The sequence below is a fragment of the Mustela nivalis genome (genome assembly GCF_964662115.1).
Source record: "Mustela nivalis genome assembly, chromosome: 18".
Taxonomy (NCBI): domain Eukaryota; kingdom Metazoa; phylum Chordata; class Mammalia; order Carnivora; family Mustelidae; genus Mustela; species Mustela nivalis.
Window position 1 is genome coordinate 34,542,129 of NC_139037.1, and position 23,177 is coordinate 34,565,305.

The following is a 23,177-nucleotide window of genomic DNA, read 5'->3' on the forward strand; positions in this document are numbered from 1 at the left end:
AAGTATGGATTTGACTTTATCTTTTCCTAAATGGCTATCCAGTTGTCCCACCACTATTTATAAATAATCTTCACCCTTAACCCAGTGACATGAGATGTCACCTCTATCACACATTAACTTTCCATATGGGTTGAAGGTCTATTTCTGGACTTTCCATTCTGTTCAGCTGGCCTATTTATGTGTTCATGTGCATCACACTTTTTATCATAGAGGCTCTATAGTACATTTCATTGTCGGTTAGGGCAAGTCCTTCTTTTATGCTGTTCCAGTTATTCTTGCATGTTTCCTTCTCCATATGAAGTTTAGTATTAACTTGTCTAACTCCATAAACAACTTGTTGGAATTTTTTTGCTACTGTATTACATTTATAACTGATATCATTTTTTAAATTAATATATAATGTATTATTTGTTTCAGGGATATGGGTCTGTGATTCATTGGTCTTACACAATTCATGGCTGGCACTCACCATAGTACATACTCTCCCCGATGTCCATCACCCAGCCACCCCAATCCTCCCTTTCCCTTCCCTCCAGTAGCCCTCAGTTTGTTTACTGAGATTAAGGGTCTTTTATGGTTTGTCTCATTCTCTGCTTTTGTCTTGTTTCATTTTCCCCTCCCTTCCCCTATGATACTCTGTCTTGCTTTTAAAATTCCTCATATCAGTGAGATCATATGATAATTGTCTTTCTCTCATGGACTTACTTCACTTAGTATGACACCCTCTAGTTCAATCCACATTGTTGCAAAGGGCAAGAATTCATTTTTGATGGCTACATATTATTCCAGTGTGTGTGTATGCATCATATATTCTTCATCCATTCATCTGTTGATGGATATCTAGGCTCTTTCCATAGCTTGGCTATTGTAGACATTATTGCTATAAACATTGGGGTGCATGTGCCCCTTTGGATCACTGTATTTGTATTTTCAGGGTAAATACCCAGTAGTGCAATTGCTGACTCATAGGGTAGCACTATTTTTAACTTTTTGAGGAACCTCCATACAGCTTTCCAGAGGGGCTGTACCAGCTTGCATTCCCACTGTGTAAGAGTGTTCCCCTTTCTCCACATCTCGCCAACATCTGTCATATCCTGACTTGTTAATTTTAGCCATTCTGACTGGTGTGAGGTGGTATCTCATTGTGATTTTGATTTGTATTTCCCTGATGCCAAGGAATGTTGAGCACTTTTTCATGTGTCTGTTGGCCTTTTAGATGTCTTCTTTGCAGAACTGTCTGTTCATGTCTTCTGCCCATTTTGTGTCTGGATTATTTATTCTTTGGGTGTTAAACAAATTCTTTTTAGATTCTGGATACTAGCCCTTTATCTCATATGTCATTTGCAAATATATTTAGATATTTTTTGTTAGTTGCTCTCAGTTTTGTTGACTGTTTCCTTTGCTGTGCAAAAGTTTTTTCTTTTTTCTTTTTTTTTTTTTTTATCATGATGAAGTCCCAATAGTGCTCTTTTTTGCCTTTTCTTCCCTTGCTTTTGGTGATGTTTCTACGAAGAAGTTGTTGCAACTGAGGTCAAAGAGGTTGCTGCCTGTGTTCTCCTCAAGGATGTGGACGGATTCCTGTCTCATATTGAGGTCTTTCATCCATTTTGAGTCTATTTTTATGTGTGGTGTAAGGAAGTGGTCCAGTTCATTCTTCTGCATGTGGCTGTTCATTTTTTTTTCTTAATTTTCTTAATTTTTATAAACATATATTTTTATCCCCAGGGGTACAAGTCTGTGAATCACCAGGTTTACACACTTCACAGCACTCACCAAAGCACATACCCTCCCCAATGTCCATAATCCCACCCCCTTCTCCCAGTGGCTGTTCATTTTTCCCCAACACCATTTGTTGAAGAGACTATCTTTTTTCCATTGGACATTCTTTCCTGCCTTGTCGAAGATTAATTGACCATAGAGTTGAGGGTCTATTTCTGGTCTCTCTATTCTTTTCCATTGCTCTATGTGTCTGTTTTTGTGCCATATTTGATGATTACAGCTTTGTAATAGAGCTTGAAGTCTGAATTGTAATGCCATTAACTTCAGCTTTCTTTTTCAAGCTATTTCTTTTTTTCTAGCTATTTGGGGTCTTTTCTGGTTCCAAATAAATTTTAGGATTATTTGTTCCATTTCTTTGAAAAATATTCTTGGTATTTTGGTAGAGATTGCATTAAATGTGTAGATTGCTTTAGGTAGAATAGACATTTTCACAGTATTTGTTCTTCCAATCCATGAGCATAGAATATTTTTCCATTTCTTTGTATCTTCCTCAATTTCTTTCATGAGTACTTTATAGTTTTCTGAGTACAGATTCTTTGCCTCTTTGGTTAGGTTTATTCCTAGGTATCTTACGGCTTTGGGTGCAATTGTAAATGGGATTGACTCTTTAATTACTATTTCTTCTGTCATGCTGTTGGTGTATAAAATGCAACTGATTTCTGTGCATTGATTTTATATCCTGACACTTTACTGAATTCCTGTATGAGTTCTAGCATTTTTGGAGTGGAGTCTTTTAGGTTTTCCACATAAAGTATCATATCATCTGCAAAGCGTAAGAGCTTGACTTCTTTGCCAACTGTGATGCCTTTAATTTCTATCCTATGTTGAATAGGAGTGGTGATAGTGGACATCCCTGCTGTGTTCCTGACCTTAGGGGAAAAACTCTCTGTTTTTCCCCATTGAGAATGATATTTACTGTGGGTTTTTCATAGATAGCTTTGATGACATTGAGGTATGTACCCTCTATCCCTACACTTTGAAGAGTTTTGATCAAGAAAGGATGCTGTACTTTGTCAAATGCTTTTTCAGCATCTATTGAGAGTATCATATGGTTCTTGTTCTCTCTTTTACTAATGTATTGTATCACATTGATTGATTTGCAGATGTTGAACCAATCTTGCAGCCCAGGAATAAATACCACTTTGTCATGGTGAATAATACTTTTAATGTATGGTTGGGTCCTATTGGCTAGTATTTTGACAAGAATTTTTTTTATCTGTGTTCATCAAGGATATTGTTCTGTAATTCTCCTTTTAATTGGTGTCTTTGGTTTTGGGATCAAAGTAATGCTGGCCTCATAAAATGAGTTTGGATGTTTTCCTTCCATTTCTATTTTTTGGAACAGTTTCAAGAGAATGGGTAGATATTAATTCTTCTTTAAATGCTTGGTAGAATTCCCCTGAGAAGCCATTGGGCCCTGAGCTCTGGTTTGTTGGGAGATTTCTGATGACTGCTTCAATTTCCTTACTGGTTATGGGTCTGTTTAGGTTTTCTATTTCTTCCTAGTTCTGTTTCAGTAGTTTATACCTCTCTGTAATGCATTCACTTCTTCCAGATTTGCTGGCATATACTTGCTCATAATGTGTTCTTATAATTGTTTGCATTTCTTTGGTGTTGGTTGTGATCTCTCCTCTTTCATTCATGACTTTATTAATTTGGGTCATTTCTCTTTTGTTTTCAATAAGTCTTGCCAGGGGTTTATCAATCTTACTAATGCTTTCAAAGAACCAGCTCCTAGTTTTGTTGATCTGCTCTTCTAATCTTTTGGTTTCTATTTCATTGATTTCTGCTCTGATCTTTATTATTTCTCTTCTCCTAATGGGTTTAGAATTTATTTGCTGTTCTTTTTCCAGCTCCTTTAGGTGTAGGGTTTATAACTGATATCTTTATAATGTTGTGTTTTCCTCTTTAAGAACAAAGGTATCTTCCCATTTGCTCAGATATACTTTTGTTGAAGACTTCTTTTCTAAGGATATAAATACCACCTTAGAAAATATCAGGCATACAAATAGTGCTAATAAATGCTTGCCTAAATAATTATATTAAATCTCTTTCTATAATAAAATATTCTTCAATTTGATGCATTTGACAAGTATTTGTTTTGCTCTTATTCTAAGCTTAGCACAACTTATGGCTATGAAATGGTTTAGCCCTGAATAAGTTTTTAGTTTACCTAGGGAGACAGTCACAGGTAACTTATTCAAATAACATTACCAAACTCATATTTTTATCCCAAAATGTTGGGAGGAGATGGTAAGTACTACAAAGATTCAGAAAGAAAATTGATCAACACAGTATGAAGTTTTACATTCTATACAAAATAATAAAAATTAAGAAACACTGATAAACTATACCTGAAAAGAGTAAAAAATTAAAATCAACACAAAATCATAAGTGAAGATAGACATTTTGGTTAGTATCTTTGTATACACTATCTACCTCATAAGATGACCTTTGATACTCTGCTGCATTTTATTTATTACCACCTTATTAATCTCTTATATATATATCAAAGTATAATGTTACTATAAATCCAGCATGTCCTAGAGGTAACAACAGGTCTTCATTACCCTCCATTCTGTTGGGGCTGGAGAATATCCAACAGAAGTTGTTTAACTTCACTAGGTGACAGCTGATACAAGTCTCTGGCTGGCTTGTCTCCACCACGGATCTGTAATTCATACTCCATAGCATGGATGATCCACCTAAAACAAAACAGGAAAAGCATGAATCAATAACTCTTGAAATAAAACCACCTGGTGCTTCTTACAGCAATACCCTTAACAGCACTGACCCATTGAAAGGTGAATGAAGAAAAAGCCATCTGAATTTTCTGAACCGTTGATATAATTACTTCCATCAAGATTATATGACATGATCAGATTCTTTAAAAAGACCCTTGCTCTTGCACGTGCAGTTAGGTAGTAAATCTGAAAACATGTAAGGACTTAGGTTCTTCTTAAATGAGATTCTACCAATTTGGTATGAAAGTATACAGTATATAATAGCTGCTACACTATTATTTTCCTAATACTAGAAATATGCAAAAAACAAGCAGGATAGAAATAATTCATTGGAATTGGAAATGGGCTGAGATATGCTATTACATAAATATTCCTTTCCCAGGAATGGTAAGCACTTAACACCTATTTCTTTTACTTTGTAGTCATTCCCTTGCAATTGGAGGGGACAGAGGAGTATCTTCTTTTGAGATACAAGAACACAGTTAGTTATAACTCAATCATATGAGTATATTAGAGAATGTACTTTAACCAATAGATTTCAGAAGAATCTCCTTTACAGATATATTTTTTAAAAAAGATTTTATTTATTTATGTATTTATTTGACAGAGAGAGAGAGAGAGAGAGAGAGAGTGAGCACAAGCAAAAGGAGCAGCAGGCAGAGGGAGAGGGTGAAGCAGACTCCCCGCTGAGCAGGGAGCCCAAAGCAGGACTCCATCCCAGGACCCTGGGATTGTGATCTGAGCCGAAGGCATACCCTTAACAAATGAGCCACCTAGGCATCCCTCCTTTACAGATATTTAAATGCTGTTCATGTACCTATTCTTAAAGAATCTATTCTTTAATAGATAAATGCTGTTCATAAAATAATTACTTTTATTGCAGAAGAAGCTTTAATGTCATTACTTAGGCAACTGGAGTACTACTTGTGTGCCTTGTATTTTCCAAGGTAAAATATTTAATTATCTTATATGTAAATTATTTCACTTTTTGATTTAAGAAGTTTTCAATAAGTATTTTTATACTTTCGTCTCATTTCTTTCATTTACTGCATTCTGAGGAAAGAACTGAGATAAACCAGTTATGCAAACCAAAGAAAACCATGGAAATAATACTGTGCCTTAGGGGACCAGAACTCTACACACCATTAGGAAAAGCTAGGGAATTAGTTTTACACAGCAGATTCCCAGGCTTTATCCTTAAATCCTTCGGTGAACACTGAATAACAAACAGAGATAGTTCGGCTCAGCAACTAGAAAGAATGTGCTTTCATTCACCCATGCTACTTTGTCTCCCAAAGGGAAGCTGTGTAGTCAAACCACTGGAAGAAACGTCTAGTTACAGCAGTGAAGATTTAAAGTGCCTAAGTGACTGCACTCAAATATGTCATTATCTTTGTCCTGATACACTTCGAAAGACAGCCCACAAGGCTATTGCAGGTACAGAGGATGAAAAAGTTGGGTGGAAATAGTCAAAAGATTAAAGTCCTTTCTGCCAAGGCTACTTTGCAAAACAATACTGATGCATCCTCACAGGATACCTTTAATGTCTCTCAGAGGAAAAGAATAAGAAAACTGTGAAGCATTCCCAGTAGAGCCCAGGTGATATCAGCCTGGCATATGTCCCAGCCTGCTGGGCCAGCCCACAGGCCACAAAGCAAATGCCCCTATACTTTGACTGCTCGAATCTCACACCATATGCTGAGGCAACTCTTAGTTCTTTTTCCTATCCTCTCACGTATTCTTTGTTGTTGTCATTTCTGGAAGATAGGAATTTAACTGAGATGCATGAGACATTTCTAAGGACAGAACATAATAATTTAAAATATATATTCTTACTAATATTTCTGTTGATAGTGCATAATAAATATTTAATAGTAGCTCACTGGTAAGAACAATAAAGATGACACAGCATTTGCAAACAAAAAAATAAACAAAACAACAGAACATGTGACTGAATTAAGAGTTACCATTTTTATTTCTCTAATAGGTTGAAAAGAAAAGCTGGACTAAAACTATGTTATCTTCATCCTCATTATTATGAACTGTATTTAGTCAAAATGTTATATCAGCTTAAAAGCCACAAGAATATAGTTACTTTGGATGCTGTGATGTTAAAGTTGCTTATGAAATTACCTGTTAAAATGACATTCAGTTATAATAAACTGCTCCATGGATCTCTCTTTAAATAAAATACTTTTTAATTTTACAAGTTATAATAGTCTTCTATTATTTTCTTTCTTTAATATTTCACATTTACATTTGAGGCAACTTTGTAAAAGAAAGAACATCAAATTAAAAATCTGAAGACCTGCCTTTTGGTCTCAACAAGTCAATGGCATGAAAAGAAAAGTCTGGGTTAAGGGATCCTATTCTAGATTAAAAGTGATTGAAGAGACATAATAACAAATGCCATGCGTGGGCCTTGTTTGGGATCCCAATTTCTTTTTTTAAGTTATTTTGAGGACAACCACAAAAATGTGTATAAGAACTGGGTATTAGGTGATATTAAGGAATTATTGCTAATTTTGTTGGATGTGATAATGGTATTGTGATTACTGAGAAAACTTCCTTTTTAAGATATATATATATACCTACTTAAATATTGAGGATTAAAACAAAAAATGTCTGGAATTTGCTTTATAATCTACAGCCAAAAAAAAAAAAAAAAAAAAAAAAAAAAGAAGAAGAAGCAAGGCAAATGTAAATTGCTAACAATTGCCAATTGCCTATAGCCATTTAAATTATGGACATGTGGGGATTTTACTAAACATTTAGTCTATTTATGATGACAAGCAAAAATATAAGACAGGCTTAAATATCAATCCTGTCACTCACCAACTGTGTTCCACTGGCAAATTATTTTTCAAATGGGAATATTACTCATTCTGCTCATTTTATGGAATTATTTTGAGGACTAAATAAGACAATATATGTTTAAAAGTTTTTGAAATTATAGAGTCATGAAAAATGTTAGCAAACTCCTTTTATTTGACCTCTGATATTCAGGTTGGAGAAAGGTAATACAATTTTACACTGACGTCTTGGAGTTACTTAAGCAAGGGCCATATCCACTTAAGTTCAGGACGTGTCCCCTTCTAAAATAAATAATTTTAAAATTAAAAAAAAATTAACCTTCTAAAGTGCTCTAAAACTTGAATTATCAAAACTGACCATTATTTATCATAGTTAGCTTTTCAAATCTTTAGTACCATAAATAAAGATAGTTGGAGATCTAAAAACTTCCCCTAGGGTTTTTTCCTTCTGTTCATAAGATCTCAGCAATTCTGTGAGCCAAATTATAGAAAACATTATACTCAACAGTCACCAAAGAAAGAAGGTGACTGTTTTTCATTCACTCTAGCACAAATTAATATAACTTATCAGCCAAATTATTAAAATACATTTATTCATTCAAAAATACTGGCCAAACTAAACTATTTAGCTTGAAATTCTTCAAAGGACTAAACAACAGCAAAAGTCTTAGACATAAACTACTATACAACAGTCAGAGACAGAGAATGTAAATTACCAAGTGAGAAACAAAGTTAAAAAATTCAAAGACATTTAATCCATTTTTAGACATTTAATCCATATAAAAGGGCATTAATTCCTTTGCATGAGAACATCTCACTTCTTACCCTCATTCCCGCTGACAAAGTCATCAAATCTGATTTGACATTAACTGTAGAAGCAGTTAATGCAAAATAGGGAAAGAAAAAGCAAGCAAGCAAATGTGGAAGGTCAAAAGAATGAAGGTTATCGTTGGACCACATCCGTATAGATTCAGTCTGTCTAAAGAACCAAGGACATGCTCTACTTGCCAATAAGCAAATGAGAGAGTGGCATATACACACAACTGACCAGAACAACCTTCATGTGTGCCAAGATTTGGCTTGGGGACAATGAATTCTTCAGCTCTACTGGAGAAGTATGATAAGGTAGATAGTATCCCTATATAGTCCTAGGGATAACATCATCCTTCTAAAAACTCTCTTGTTGTGAGGTTAGTAAACATATTGTGTATATATTGGTATTTTTCTTTCTAACATGCCCCAATCAAGGAGTGAAATATACTACAAAGTACATGGAAATCTGACATCACTGGTAAATGAGGACAGCTGACATTTTCTGAAAACATGCCTCTGATTCATAGCAAGACACATCTTTAAAAATAACCATTTTGAGCCAATCTGAAGATACTAAGAAGTGTCTGCCAAGTTTGCTGTTAAACAAGTGAATGTATAACTCTCTGCAAGCATTTATTAAGCCATATGAGAGGAGACGGGAAAATTGCACAGGAAGGCACTTGACTGATATTAATACAGAGAGGGTGATAATTTGATAAGGCAAACTGAGCTTCCTGTCTGGTAACTGGAGAACAATGACTCATTCGCTCTACCCCTGAAATCATCAGAGCAGAGGTAGGAGAGTTCCATCATCTCACTTCCTCACTTCATATAAATATAAAATGTCAAAAACAGAGACCTCTGAATGAGTATCAAGCCATGCTAATGAACTCAGACCTCTAATTACCTCCTCTTTCCTTTACTGCATAAGCAATGTTACAGTCTAGTAGCTATGACATCAATGGCCTTCTCTAAGCATCAGATGTTGATCCACAGACCCAGTTGTAGGCATCAGAAGACAAGACATGTCTGAAGCATAATTGCTTACAGAGGATGTCCTGGCAGTATGAAAAGTGGAGATGAAAAAGGCTTGATAACATATATCCTCAGGGGTTATCTCCCACTAAAGCCTGACTGACAGACCTAGAGCAGAAAGCAGTTGATTGGAGGTCTTTACAGTAATGGGCCTGTCAGGAACTTGATCTATTTCAACATGAAAGCTGGAGCACAAATCAATAATGAGACAGCAAATCAAATCATTATCAGACTAGAATACCATTCCTGTGAGCAGGTTAATTTTGTTCACAGGAGTACCTGATAGCAGTAATGTTGAGAAACTGCACTGGCAGAATTAACCTTGGAAAAAAGAGAAAAGAAACATGGTAGTACTGATTTAAAGCAATGAGACAATGGGTGATGTAAATAAATGAATTTTAAAAACCCCAAAACCTCAGCGAGAAAGGTTAAAACAGAGAGATAAAAGTACATGTAGTGCAGAGGAATTCTGGATAAATGTACCATGACTAAAATAAATGTTCCTATTTCTTATGGGCATGCAACCTAGTGAATGTTGGCATTTCAGGCAGAAGACGGTGTTAGAAGCTGACTGAACTCTCAATCTCTTTATTCATAATCAACAAAAGAAACAATAGTAAAAAGTTAGATATGAATGAGTCTGAAATGCTTTAACCTTTAAGGAAGTAAAAAAAAATGTATTTTCCATAACATTCCCCTTTTTAAAATCATGCTGGAATCACTATAATACAGAAAGGGGAGACTTAGAGAAGCAACAAGTTTAACAGTTTATAAGAAATTTGACATTCAAGGACCCTACAAATGAATAATTTACTCATCATTAAACAAACTAAAACCTTCTAGGAACTAACTTAAGGTAAATTGTTGTAAAGAAACATATAAGTGTGTTTCTGCAGCGGCAGTAAACTAACATGCGAGGAAACCATTGACTTAGGGAGCTGAGGTTTGAGTAAAATTGATTTAAGGATAAAGTACAATAAAAACATATTGAAAAATACAAAAATATATTTTTCCTTTTCAGAAAAACACTATCACAAGCCCCATAGACACGATAATAGTACTTCTCTAAAGTTGTCTCATATCCCTAGAATAGAAACAAGGTTCCAAAATTTTTCTGTTAATGTGGCTAAAGAGCACTATGGGCACAGGTATAGGGTCTACCAAGTATTTCATGAGGGATGATCAATTGATGGAGGCGTGAGACCAAGTCACATGGCAACAAAGTATATCCAAAAGAGATTCTGAGTTAAGGTTTTTGTATGAAATGGTTGGGGATCACTGCATTGGGTTCTCAAGGAGAAACAACCATGGCAGAAAGGGATACCTCTATGGTGAACATATCTTATGGGAGCAGAGAGTCTTTGCAAGCCTAGGACTGGAATAGAGAGAGAGAGAGAAAGAGGGAAAGAGCGGAGGAGAGAAAGGGAGAGAGAGAATGGATGTTCGATGGGAGAGGTTCCTCCTTCTTGGGATTTCTGGCACGTAAAAGATATCCCTAGATATACCTGTACTCCAAAAGCCACATGATAGAGAACCTCAAATTACTGAATGTCAGGGCAATATTATAGAAGTTTTACAAAACATCTTCACATTCCTTATCCAGAATCTGCACAATCCAATGAGGAAGCCCAAGCAAGGATAGCTTCCCTATTTTATAGACAAATGAGCTGGAATAGGGGCTGGGGAAACATGAACACTAGAGACATTCACTCTAGGTTCAAATCCTGGTTTGTGGTCTTATGACCTTGGGAGAGTTACTCTGTTAAACTTTTACAGTATTTTATACATTTCTTGCAGTGTACAAGGAGCTAATTTACAATCAGTTCCACATCATCTCCATTGGTTTAGTCTCGTGATGAATAAAGGGGCAAAATCTCATTTCTTAGGTTAACTTCTAACTATTCAGGCTTCTTGGTGTGCCCTGCACTGTATGTTAAACAGTACTGATGCCAGATTAGAGGAATAATAAACAAAAGATGAAAACTATCTGGGGCCAATGTACATCACAGTTGCTACATAAATACTTGAATACAAAATGGACCATAAGTTGAAATCATGTAGAAGAGACCATAAAGTCATAAGTTTTTAGGAAAACAGCAATGTCTGTTTCCCTGAGAAAACAGCAACAGTTTATGTAAGTGAAAACATTAGTACTTAGGATCAAAGAACAAGAATTTTGTAGTTAGGCAGATCTGGGTATGAATCCCACTTTGACAAACTGGTTTGACTAAGGTCATCTAAAATTTCTGAACCTCAGTTTGTTGATTTTAAAATGGAGGTACTAGTACCTACCTCAAAGTTGTTGAATCAATTAAATCAGATAATATATGTGAAGTATTTTAGTATATTGCATGGTATATAATAGGCAATCAATAAATAATATTTGTTATATTGGAAGAAGAGGAGGAAATAGTTTATCATAGTGAACTTCTGAGTACAATAACCACTTTATTCATATGCATATGCCCTTAAATCCTTATTAGGAATGCTATTTAGGGAGGTACCATGATAAGGCAACTTGAACCATACTGACGTGATTAGCTATGCCATTCCATTAACAAAAGAAGTGAGGAAAGTGCTATATCCTTCTACCTTCTACATGTATAAGTGGATTTTCATATAAACAAGACTCTGTTTAACTTGGTAATTTCCTGAAGTACATGGCTTGTACAAATTAAGTACATTTATCAAAAGTAAAGAGTCCTTAATCATAGGAAACAAATGGAGGGTTGCTATTGGGGGGTGGTGGTAGAATGCGGTAACCGGTTGATGGATATTAAGGAGGGCACGTGATATAATGAGCACTGGGTGTTATGTGCAACTGATGAAGCACTAAACTCTACCTCTGAAACTAATAACACACTATATTTTAGTTAGTTTAATTTAAATTTAAAAATAGGAAAAAAAACTTGAAGTAATTAAAAAAAAAAAAAGTAAAAGTCCTTTATTTCTTTATCTAATGACCACAGAAACATGCTATCTTTTGTGTTTCCTAGATTCCCCCCACTGGCTCAAGCAAGCTATCTGAACCTGCTTATAACCTATATATTAAATAATCTGTCAAATTTTATTGAGCATCTCTTGTGAGCTAGACCCTGACAGAGACAGGAAGTTAAGATGCAGTCCCTATCCTTAGCAGAAGTAAATTTCTCAAATAAATTATACCTTATGAAGAAAAAATAGACTTCTCTCCAACTGAAAATGTACCAGTATTTAGAGCTAAACCTGTGAGTCCCACGTGAGAGGGAAATACACATTAATGAATCGGGCAGGGACATTGTTAATACACACAGTGGAAATATAATGCTCTGATTAATTCCAGGATGAATTTCAGGACAATGAATAATTAAAGTTGCATGGCAAATCTTCATTAGGAGGTTTTCTGCTATCGTTAAATACTAAGTCACATGCTGCTGTCCTGACATTTTTATTATGGGTGGCACAGTTTAAGGAAAAAAGAGTATATTGTTTCTCATGGAAGGCACTGAACATACAGAGTAGCAGATACAAAAACAGAAAGAAAACTATTTTTAAAATAAATTAAACATATTTCATTTCTGTGAAGAGAAATTTCAGGTCAGATCTGAATTCAAAAAAGAAAATTCCAATGGGTTTTTAGAAGAACATAAATTAGCCTAAAATGCTAAATAAGCAGTAAAGGAAAAACTACTAACAGGCTGAAAAACATAGTATTGGAAGTAAAATCCTGGGAAACTGTTAACTTTTACTCTCGGGCTTTGCTTGAACCTCTGCAAGGATGACTATCACTTAAAGAGGCTCTCCTGTATAGAACATTTATTAGAAAGAATGTGCTTTGGAAGTTATAACCTTTGCTTCTCAGTCAGATTCAGAGAAATGCCTGAGCCTGGGACAATAGAGTACTTTTAATACCTGGTATGGATACAGAGAATCACATTTCCTTTCATTTAGGGACAACTTACACGAAAGACCCATTTCTGTATCTTTATATGTAGTCAAGAGGTTGGAGTTAAAAATATTAGAGCAAATAGACTGAACAAATCAGGGTATGATTCCAAGTTCTTATAGCTGATTTGGAACACCTCTAAATCTTTGAAAGGAACAATTTCAAGGGATAAAAATTAAGGTCAAGTTCTATGCTGAGTGAATTCATTTCTTGATCAAAGGAAAGGTGAGATAACGATTGGGAAATTCACCTGAAATAAACTATAATTGAAATCAGGCCAACAGTTTAAAAATAATAACCTCAAATGAAAAAACTTTAAATAAAACTGAAAAATATAACTTAAAAGTAGAAATCTCCTAGAGAAAATAACAGACACCAATTTTATTTTTCAGAGATTTCCCCATATATGCATTATACACATAATGTATAGCATTATTATTGCTCTTTTATTAAAAAACAGAATAATACATTTGCAACTTAGCTATTTTTTCACTTAATTTATCTTGGACATTTATAAATGTCAGTAAAGACTTTTTCTTGTTACTTGTAATGGCTGAACAGCATTTTACTCTCTGACTATAATAATTTAAACTATTTCCTACTGATGGATATCTAGGCTGTTCCCAAGGTTTCACTATTTCAAAGACTACTGAAATGAAGACTGCTATAAAATATGTCTAAATTCCTAGAATGAGAATTGTTGAAACATGAGGTATGCAGATACTGCTAAATAAGCACCTAGTTTTGTTATATGTAATTTTTGAAAGAAAAACTGTGCAATCGTTTTTTATCAAGTGCTTCATACTCATGTGCAAAATTAAAACTAAGAAATGAAAGGGAAATCCAGCACAAAGAAATAAGGAAAAAATAAAAAGAAAGCGCAGTAAACAGAAAACAAAATGATAGGAATTAATAAGTCAAAATAGAAAAGAAATGGCACAAATATGAAATACATATTTCTATGAAAAGATGTCAGATTGAATTAAAAATAAATATAGCATAGATGCTGAACATAATAGATATATCTATACTAAATGAAAAAAGAACATTAAAGGTAAAGAGAAGACAGTATATTAAAGTAATAATGACAGTAGAAGAAAGCAGCCATGGGAATAATATCAGATAGAAAATAATTTGTTATATTTTATGCATTGTAATGGTATCATGGTTATGTTTTTAAAAAGTCCTTATCTTTTAGAGATACACACTCAAGTATTTACAGATGAGATGAAATGATGGATTTGCTTTAAACTTGGATGGGGTTTGGGTGGGGTGATTAATTGGGAGGTATGAGTGAAATAAGATTGGCCATATGATGATATTGTTGAAGCTGAGTGAAAGTATGAGCACAGAGGCTTTCTTGTATTAGTCTCTAATTTTGTAGATATTTGAAATTAAAAAAATTTTTTTGTAGATATTTGTAGATATCTACAAATTTTGTAGATATTTGAAATTTAAAAAAAATTTTTTAAAGAATTCAAGTAGAAAATAAATGGCACAAAGGAAGATATATTGTTAAAATTATAAAATAATATGGACAAAAAATTTTAAATATACAAAATAAAACTGAAAGAAAACATGCAAGGAGGAGATAAATCCATAATTAAAATGAGCAATTTTTAAGATTTTTACCAAAAATTGAGAATCAAGCAGAACAGAAATAGTAAAGATACTAATAATCTAATTATATTACCAGCAAGCTATACACTTATTCATACTCACACATTCACATATATATATATATATATATATTTGTGCCTGACAAATTCTATATTCTTTTTAAACCCTAGAGGAACACCCCCACCCTAAAACTGGCCATAGATTAGATTACTCTATATGCTTCAGTATTGTTTGATTCTGACAATTAGGAGATAATCATGTATGTGATAAAAAATTAAAGAAAAGAAATATTTATGCTTTATTTGGTTGTGGTGGGTTTTTAAAACATATTCTCTCATTCCATCTCACATAAAACAATAAGCCTGGTATGAAAGTGAGGCTGGAGAGGCTCAATCATTTATCCCAGGTCACTAAATTGGTAAGTGGCAACCAGGACTCAGACCAGAACCACTCAGTTCTGCTGAATGCCAGAGCTGGGTCAGCCTGCCTGACCACGCTGCCTCACGAAAATCTTGATTAGGAAGATTCAAGTTCACCAGACCCTTACTTTTAATTTCTCCTCCAAACAGAACACTTAAGATTTTAATGAATAAAAATCAGATTCTGGTAGAAAATGGATGCAGTAGAATATTCTGAAAAGGGACAAAAATTTTTACTCCAGTATATCTTCCTGACACCCAGTTTTACTGAAAATCATTCTTCTCTTAAGGTTTAACCATTTTACTTACAGGAATTTTGATCAGTGTTACGCTTAGTGGTGGTTTTTTGTTTTTTGTTTGTTTGTTTTTTAAGCATGTTGCAGTTGTTTAAATCCCTGGAGTTTGATTTTACCAGAGAATAGTGTTACTTCATTATGTTTAACCTGGAAATTTAAAGAAATAGGAATACTCTTTCAGGCCACAGATATTTATTTCTTCATACCACCAGACGTTGCCTCTATCTACTCTGGGGAAAGATGTGCTTTTCCTAGATACCGATCAGGCCTGGGGCAGGCCACGTCTGTGGGAAGACAACTTGAACAATTCTCTTTAGGCAAATGCAAAGCACTTTACTCACCCAATTCGAATTTTCAGCATGCCGCTGAATAACTCAGGGTTATTGGAGATGATCCAGCCAATATGGATGACCAGTTCTTGCTGAATGACCGCCTCCCTCTCATCATGGGTATTACACTTGTAATAGATGATGTTCTTAATCACTCTCGGAGACAAAGGATTAGAGATAACCTCTTCTTCATGCCCAAAGGCACCCAGAGTTACCTATAAGTGGCAGATTTTTATTGCAAAAATTTCCTAGCTACTAAAAGATAAAAGAAAAAAATTCAAGGCTCAGGATGACTGGCAGGCTGAAATTACTCTATGTGAACTAGGGAATTAGGTAGAATAACTGTTCCTGCTATTTATTAAAATGGCTTTCAAAGCGTGACTCCCACTGGAGTTCATGATGGTTCACAGTCTGGTCTAAAATATAAGGGCAGGTAAGGGTCCCAGTTAGGGGAGTGAAGGTGAGTGGATAAAAGCAGGGAAGGAATATAAATAACTATTAAGAGAAAATTATTCTGAATGACTTTAGTACTAGAAACTCCCCAGAGAAACCAAAATACATTGGGTAGTTTTACTTTACTGCGCAGTCTACACAATTTTGTAGTTGAGAGTATATTTTTCATTTCTTTTATGGTTTCTCATGTGGAACTTTTGCTCTTTAACAACACTATCACCTTTTGAAAGGCAGATGCAAGGTCATATAGTTCTAGTGTAGCCCCAACTTATCTCAGCATTGTGTTAGGCACCTAGTGAGTATTAAAATACTTGTTGATCTATCTCTCACCTGTGGAGGGGAATAAACGAGGCTGCCCACAGGCCTAGGAAATGAGAAAGCACAGAGGGAAATGACAACAAAAACCCAAAGCAGAGAGGGCTGCTGGAGCTCACAAGAGGAATACTCTGTGTCTCCTCTCTCATTGGCATCTTGCCCCCCAGAAGAGACTGCAGCCCCTCCTTCCTCCTGATTACCCCTCTCCCTCTCTCTTCCATGGACAGTGCACAATTATGAGAGGCAGGAAAATGAAAAGCATATCAAAGGGTGCTTGTGTTTTCTGAGATGAGGTGAGAGAGCAGAACACGGGATCTTTTGCCCCAACTTTATGAGGAAGTGAAAACTGAGAACTGCTGGTTTATTATATCACAAGTGGTACTAACCAGTTAGTCCAAGTGTGATTACTTTTATTAAAATGTCAGTGTGTAAAGAAGAAAACAAAGAGAAGGCACACCACTGCCTCTGGAAGCAGTGATGACTAAACCACTGTTTCATTCCAGAGAGCTTGAGGTGATTGGGAAGCACTTTGTAGGAACAGTATTAACTTCAGTTCTCAGGGCAGTATTTCATAAATGAGGGAATGCAAACTTTGAATGCTCGATCCTCATTTCTTTTTTGTAATGTGGTAAGATGCAGTCAGTAAAGGGACTTCATGCACCTGAAATCGGGCTGTCAGGCTTCCAGGCTTACTCGGCTCTATAAATGTTTCCATGAGAGATGTGCTGGTCTGGCAGGCAGCGGTCCAGCCACAGCCTCACGACAAGCCCCCTAGGATATGGAGGGCAGAGTCTCAGGATCACAGGCTGCAAGTCTCCTCCATATAATGCACAGAATGGACATGACTAACCCTAACCCACCCCTCTCCAAGGGGTCAGATGCCATGACCTCAAAGATCTCCAAAATCTTCTCATATACTCATATGTAGTAGAATTAACTATATTTTCAGATATACTATGGAAACCTAAAATCCAAGGAAAAATAGCTTCCCAAAGCCCATTTACTTTCTCTCAGAGGTAACCCAGTCCAGGGCAGCAATATGAGACTGTGGCTGGATGTAAGGACTGTGGAGAGTTAGAGCAATGGATAAGGCACTTCCTGTATCTTGGTCTATGTAGCTGATGAATGAAGATGAAAATTCTATTAATTCTACTATTAATTTGGAGAAAACAAAGAAAATAACATGTGTGAGAAATGATTTAACTTTTTCTCAGGAGTTTTTAATTAGTACAATCACTTTTTCATTGTTAATAAATATTACAAGATAAAAGAATTTACTATTCTAACATTTTAAGCTGGATGTCAAGATGAAATAATTTCAGTTTTAATGAATTAAGAGCCCTGAAATATGAGCAATGGGCTGATTCTATTAAGGAGGGTTAAAGTATTTCATATTATTAAAGCTTATTATATCCCTAGGCCAACTGTCAGGAAAGCATGATAAAGCGCACATAGTCCCAGAGAAGAGAAAGAAAGCAAACAGGTTTTCACTCCAACCAGTGATGATTCAGCCAGGTAATTAGAGCTAATGGTAAACAAAACAAAAATGAGCAGCCACATCCCACTCTGCATTCCCACATGCACAGGCTCAATTCAAGCCACATTTATCAAGCCAGACCCCATGCTGGAACAGGTCCTGGAAAAGATCTGGGCCCTGACTTCCAGGTGTTCACAGCCTACCTTGGGACACTTGGAAATGAACTGGGATCCAGGACAGATTGTGAGAAGTGTCACAGGTCTGTCATGAGAAGCCAGTGGAGAAAGGAACCACTGGTAACTGGAGAAGGCTCTGTGAGGAGGAGCTAACGAGAGCTGGCCCTTGTGGGAGGGGAGGAGCTATAGGAAGAGGTGGCCTAAAGGATTAAAGATCTGGGGAGTCAAAGCATTTCTCAGAGTGAGAAGAATCTCATGTGGAGTAGAAGGGAAAATGTGTCCTTTGCTATTCACCTGTCTTGGCCCTGCCTATCCAAAACTTGTGTGGAGTACTTTAGTTGGCATTATTGCATGTTCTGGGTCAGCAGCCTCACTGATCTCAACACAGGAGTCGGAAACCACATCTCTAAGATACAGCAGGAGAAAGGGGTGGTCTACATAGTGAATGTGCATCTTTAAGATTAGGTTTTGCTTCTGTAGGAGCCTTCTGTAGAAATGCCTGAGCCATTGTTAATGTGGCTGAGAGGCCTAGGATATTGAGGCTTGCCAGATTTAAAAGCAAGAGTCTTATCCAGAAGCTTTTGGGATGTAATTGAGTGAGAGTCTGAAAATCAGATACTTACCTGTTTGCCCTGCACTAAAACATTAGTAATGGATGGGGCCAGGCTGTCCACTACTTTACTTAAAAGACTTGCTGCACAGCGCACAACCGACCTGGGGGCAAAGAACAGAGCACGCCAGAGGTTGACAAATCTAAAAGATGGTGAATGAATGGGGGCCCTGATGTGGAAGATTGAAAAATGTGCACAACTAAGTCCTTAAATAATAATTTGAAGGAAATACTGAGCCCAAGACACTGGACCTCATATCTGAAGTCTCCCCAACTGTAGGACCATCCAGAATTAGGAAGGGAACCCCTCATCTTTATCTCTGCTACCAGCATGATTCATGCCATTATCAATTTAAAAAGAAAGAAAAGGAGCCTAACCATCCCTTTGAAGGGGAGTCGAGTTAGGAGGAGTTATTAAGTGACTATTCTGATTTTGCATTAAAAAATTCATTATTGGGGCACCTGGGTGGCTCGGTGTTGGTTAAGCCTCTGCCTTCGGCTCAGGTCATGATCTCAGGGTCCTGGGATCAAGTCTTGCATTGGGCTCTCTGCTCAGCAGGGAGCCTGCTCCACCCCCTCTCTCTCTGCCTGCTGCTCTGCCTACTTGTGATTTCTCTCTGTCAAATAAATAAATAAAATCTTTAATTAAAAAATTCATTATTAAGTCTGTCACTATATATGTCTTCTATTCCTATAACCACTTTAAATCATGTTTCTTTTGGTGCCTAGATAACCAAATTCCTGGATTTGGGGACTCGCTAAGTAGTCAATTTCAGGAAGTGATACAATGAAATACCAGCATCTTTTTTTTTCTTGATAGAGCCAGAATGTTGGAGGAAGGAAGACACATTGCTATTTTTACATTTCCGAAAAAGTCTCAGATTCTAGAGAGAACAGATTTTTTTTTAAAGCATGGCACATGCAATACATAAGACATTTTTCCCTCAAAAGTAAAATTCATGTGGAACTTTTAGAGGAAGAAAATAAAATGAAAATGTAGGTTTCAAACAGTTTCCTATATTTCAGGATATCCATGGAAGCTGACTTATAAAAAGTATCTATATTCCTTAATTCCAACATATACGGACTAGTAGAAAATTAAGTAAATAACGGGTAAAGTTAGTAAAACAAATGCTTCTTACTTTTAGAGAAGCTTTCATCCACACATTTTAAGACCAAAAGACATACTTAACCCTCAGAATGCAAATAAGCCCACACGTTTCAAGCAGCTTCAGTTTTGCCACATTCTGTGTATGTTACCTGTTTTCCGTGTACCAGAAAAGTAGTAATGTGTGGGGCTATAGAGGAAGAAAATTTCTGGGTAAAGGCAGCCCCGTAGCGTACCGCCAACCTAAGTGTGTCAGTGGAAAGCCATAAAAGGAAAAATACAGTAAATAAACTTCCAGGAGTTTGTTCTTTTAAACATGAGAGTCAGCACTCTAAATATCTGCTAGTTAATGCTTTATCTAAAATCCAAGAATAATAACATAACTTAAAAACAAGTTCACTTAGCAAAAAATTAGACTATAGACCACATTTGAAATATACTGGCTGAAAAGCAACATCTATTGGCTTGTATGTGTTACTGTGCTGAGAATTTATAGTACAAATTTGAGATTTAGCCAGAGGATTAATTTAGTATTTCTTTTGGGTTGGAATGGTATATTTGCTATAAATCACGGAGTTGATATACTTGATATACATCTCTTAGATGGTCTTGTTAAATCCTCTTATTTTAGAGATTAGAAACTTGAGGCTCGTTGAGGTTAAGAGAATTTCTTATGACATAGCTTGAGATGTTTTTTTCAAAATGAGATAATAATGGGTCATTTAAAAAATACATGTATTCTTACTTTCAAAATATTAGATTCTGCTGGTAAAATGACTAGAATTGCTTCAAAATACAGAGGGCTATGCATTTAGGCATACCTACTCCATTGTGAACTGAAATAATTTTATCTCATCTTGCCCTATTTTTTTTTTCCATTCCCTGAGAGACTACTTCTGCAGAACATATTAGTTATTTTACATGAAGCAACTATAATCACTGGGATTCATTCAACTTAAGTAGTGAGAGAACTGCCTTCTATTATTTTTGCTTATGATTAAATGAACCATTGGTCTTTTTTCATGGCCTTCTATGAAATACAAAGTAGAACTTAAAGCACCTTGCTGGGACAGAGGATACACAATGTAGGAAAAGAGTCATTAGCCTATCATTCCAGTGAATACTCTCTCCAGGTTCTGTTCCTGTGGAGGTCCTTATTCCCAGACATTATTTTTAATAACTTGGGAGAGCCACAATACAATGGAATGTAGGCAGGCCCTTAGAAAGTAGACAGAATCACAGCCGTAACCTTGGAGTTTAAAAGTAAAGATTAGGATAAATAACCATCTTTAAGATTGCCCATTATCTTTATGCTTTTAAATATGACAACACAAAAAATAAAACATAATGACAAAGACACTAATACGAACCAAAGCTTTTTGCTGCCAGCTCTTCTATATACTCTCTCAATGTGATCAGAAATGGTACCTAGACATTGGATAATAGAGTCTTTGTTGAAGAAAAAAATCCTTTTAATTAAATACATAACATTTATTCTCTTTCAAAAAAACACTCTTGTATTTCATTTTGTTCCACTAGAGTTAATCCACATCCAATAGTCTTCTGAACTACCTGACATATTTAAACATGTAAACCAATATATTACGTGAATGTCCCAGCCATAATTAATATTTAGTTTGAGTATATGATTTTGGTGAGTACTTTATTTCTTGAAATATATTACTTTCTTAATTAATATGCAATCTAAGTTTTTAACAAATAAAGATGTTATTTTAAGTAGTGCAGAAAATAAACAGAACACAGAAAATTGAACAAGTACTGCAGATTCTGAATATAAATATACATTTATTTGTCCTATGAAAGTTTACAGAGACTCTCTAATGTGCATGATCATTCCAATAAACATTGCTGTTTAGAATCCTGATCAATCTTTAATCCTAAACAAATCAACATGCCCCTCTAACAAAGGACAGAGTCAAAAACTTTGAGTATCTTGAAATGTATTCTGTATTATTCTATGTAATAAAATGCTAGAAGCAGACCATGATGGAGAATTCAAGAATTCCTTAGAGTGCCTCAACATATAAGTGTGGATTTCAGGGGTAATTGGGTCACATCCTTAATGCAGAGAGGACATGATTAGAAATGATTTATTTTTGTTGGGGCGCCTGGGTGGTTCAGTGCATTAAGCCCCTGTCTTCGGCTTAGGTCATGATCTCAGGGTCCTGGGATTGAGCCCCACATTGGGCTTTCTGCTCAGTGGGGAGCCTGCCTTCCCCAACCCCCATGCCTGCCTCTCTACCTACTTGTGATCTCTCTCTCTATATCAAATAAATAAATAAAATCTTAAAAAAGAGAGAGAAATGATCAATTTTTTTATCAATGTTATCAATTATAACAATTAAATTTTGTTATCAATGTTTTGTTATCAATTTTGTTGTCAATGTTTGTTATCAATTCTATTAAATGCCATATTCCATTGGCTGCTGAAGACCATGAGGGAGCTAATTTTTATAGCTATAATGATTTAATATTGTTCTTAGAAACATTCAGGAAATAAAACTGGAAACAGAAACTGTCAATAAAGAACTATGAAAGAGTCATCAGAGGTTAACAGTTATAGGCAGAATCAGGCTTTACCACCATTCAGACAATCAGAGAAACAATCAAACATCACTGCATGAAAGCAATTTAGGAGTTCATACATCAGTCTATACCACTCTAGGGGGTATGAATAAACATTTTCCATTTAAAGGTTAAAAAATGGTTTAATGGAGAATAAAATAGGACTCATTATTCAAAAATGTTCTCTTAGACGTGTATACTTACCTTCCCTGGTGATGAAGTTGGGGCCTTCTCTTTTGAGCAGTATACCCAGCAGGATGACTTGGCTAGCCAGACAACTGCAGTCCTAAAAATACAAATCACAGTGAGTAACTGGAATAAAATGGATACAAAAGTTACCATAGGGAGTAACTAATCAGGCAACCACGTGATGCAGAGAGGAAATCTGCTATTATTAAAGAATTAACAAAAAATATTAAAGAAAAAAATAAAGAAAAAATGTTGCTGATATACTACCAAGCACTAGATGACATTAAACAACTATTTATCTTAGGTATCTTGGAGACAGAGAGTAGACAGGTTGGTTTCCTGATGTAGTAGTATTTAATAATCAAATTTTCCAGAAAACAAGATAAGCAATGGACAGAAAATATATTGTCTCCAAGCATTAATACTTGATTAACACTTGATTTTGCCACTCTCTGATTTGGCCAAGTCATTCAACCTCATTCCTTTTGCT

The 23,177-nt window shown here is 35.5% G+C and overlaps 1 protein-coding gene across 4 annotated transcripts in view; it reads right to left on the bottom strand.

The window, feature by feature from the left end:
• The window catches only part of PHKB (phosphorylase kinase regulatory subunit beta), a 233,927-nt gene that overhangs the window by 9,692 nt on the left and 201,058 nt on the right, over positions 1–23,177 (bottom strand). For 2 of the 4 annotated variants that reach the window (XM_082711005.1, XM_082711004.1), the window contains 5 exons: positions 22,703–22,784; positions 21,283–21,340; positions 18,818–18,908; positions 15,786–15,988; positions 4,350–4,484 (listed from right to left, as the gene is read on the bottom strand). In XM_082711005.1, the coding sequence (XP_082567131.1) occupies positions 4,350–4,484; positions 15,786–15,988; positions 18,818–18,908; positions 21,283–21,340; positions 22,703–22,784 (569 nt within the window). The remainder of the gene's footprint in view (positions 1–4,349; positions 4,485–15,785; positions 15,989–18,817; positions 18,909–21,282; positions 21,341–22,702; positions 22,785–23,177) is intronic. The other 2 variants (XM_082711007.1, XM_082711006.1) reach the window with 1 other exon arrangement.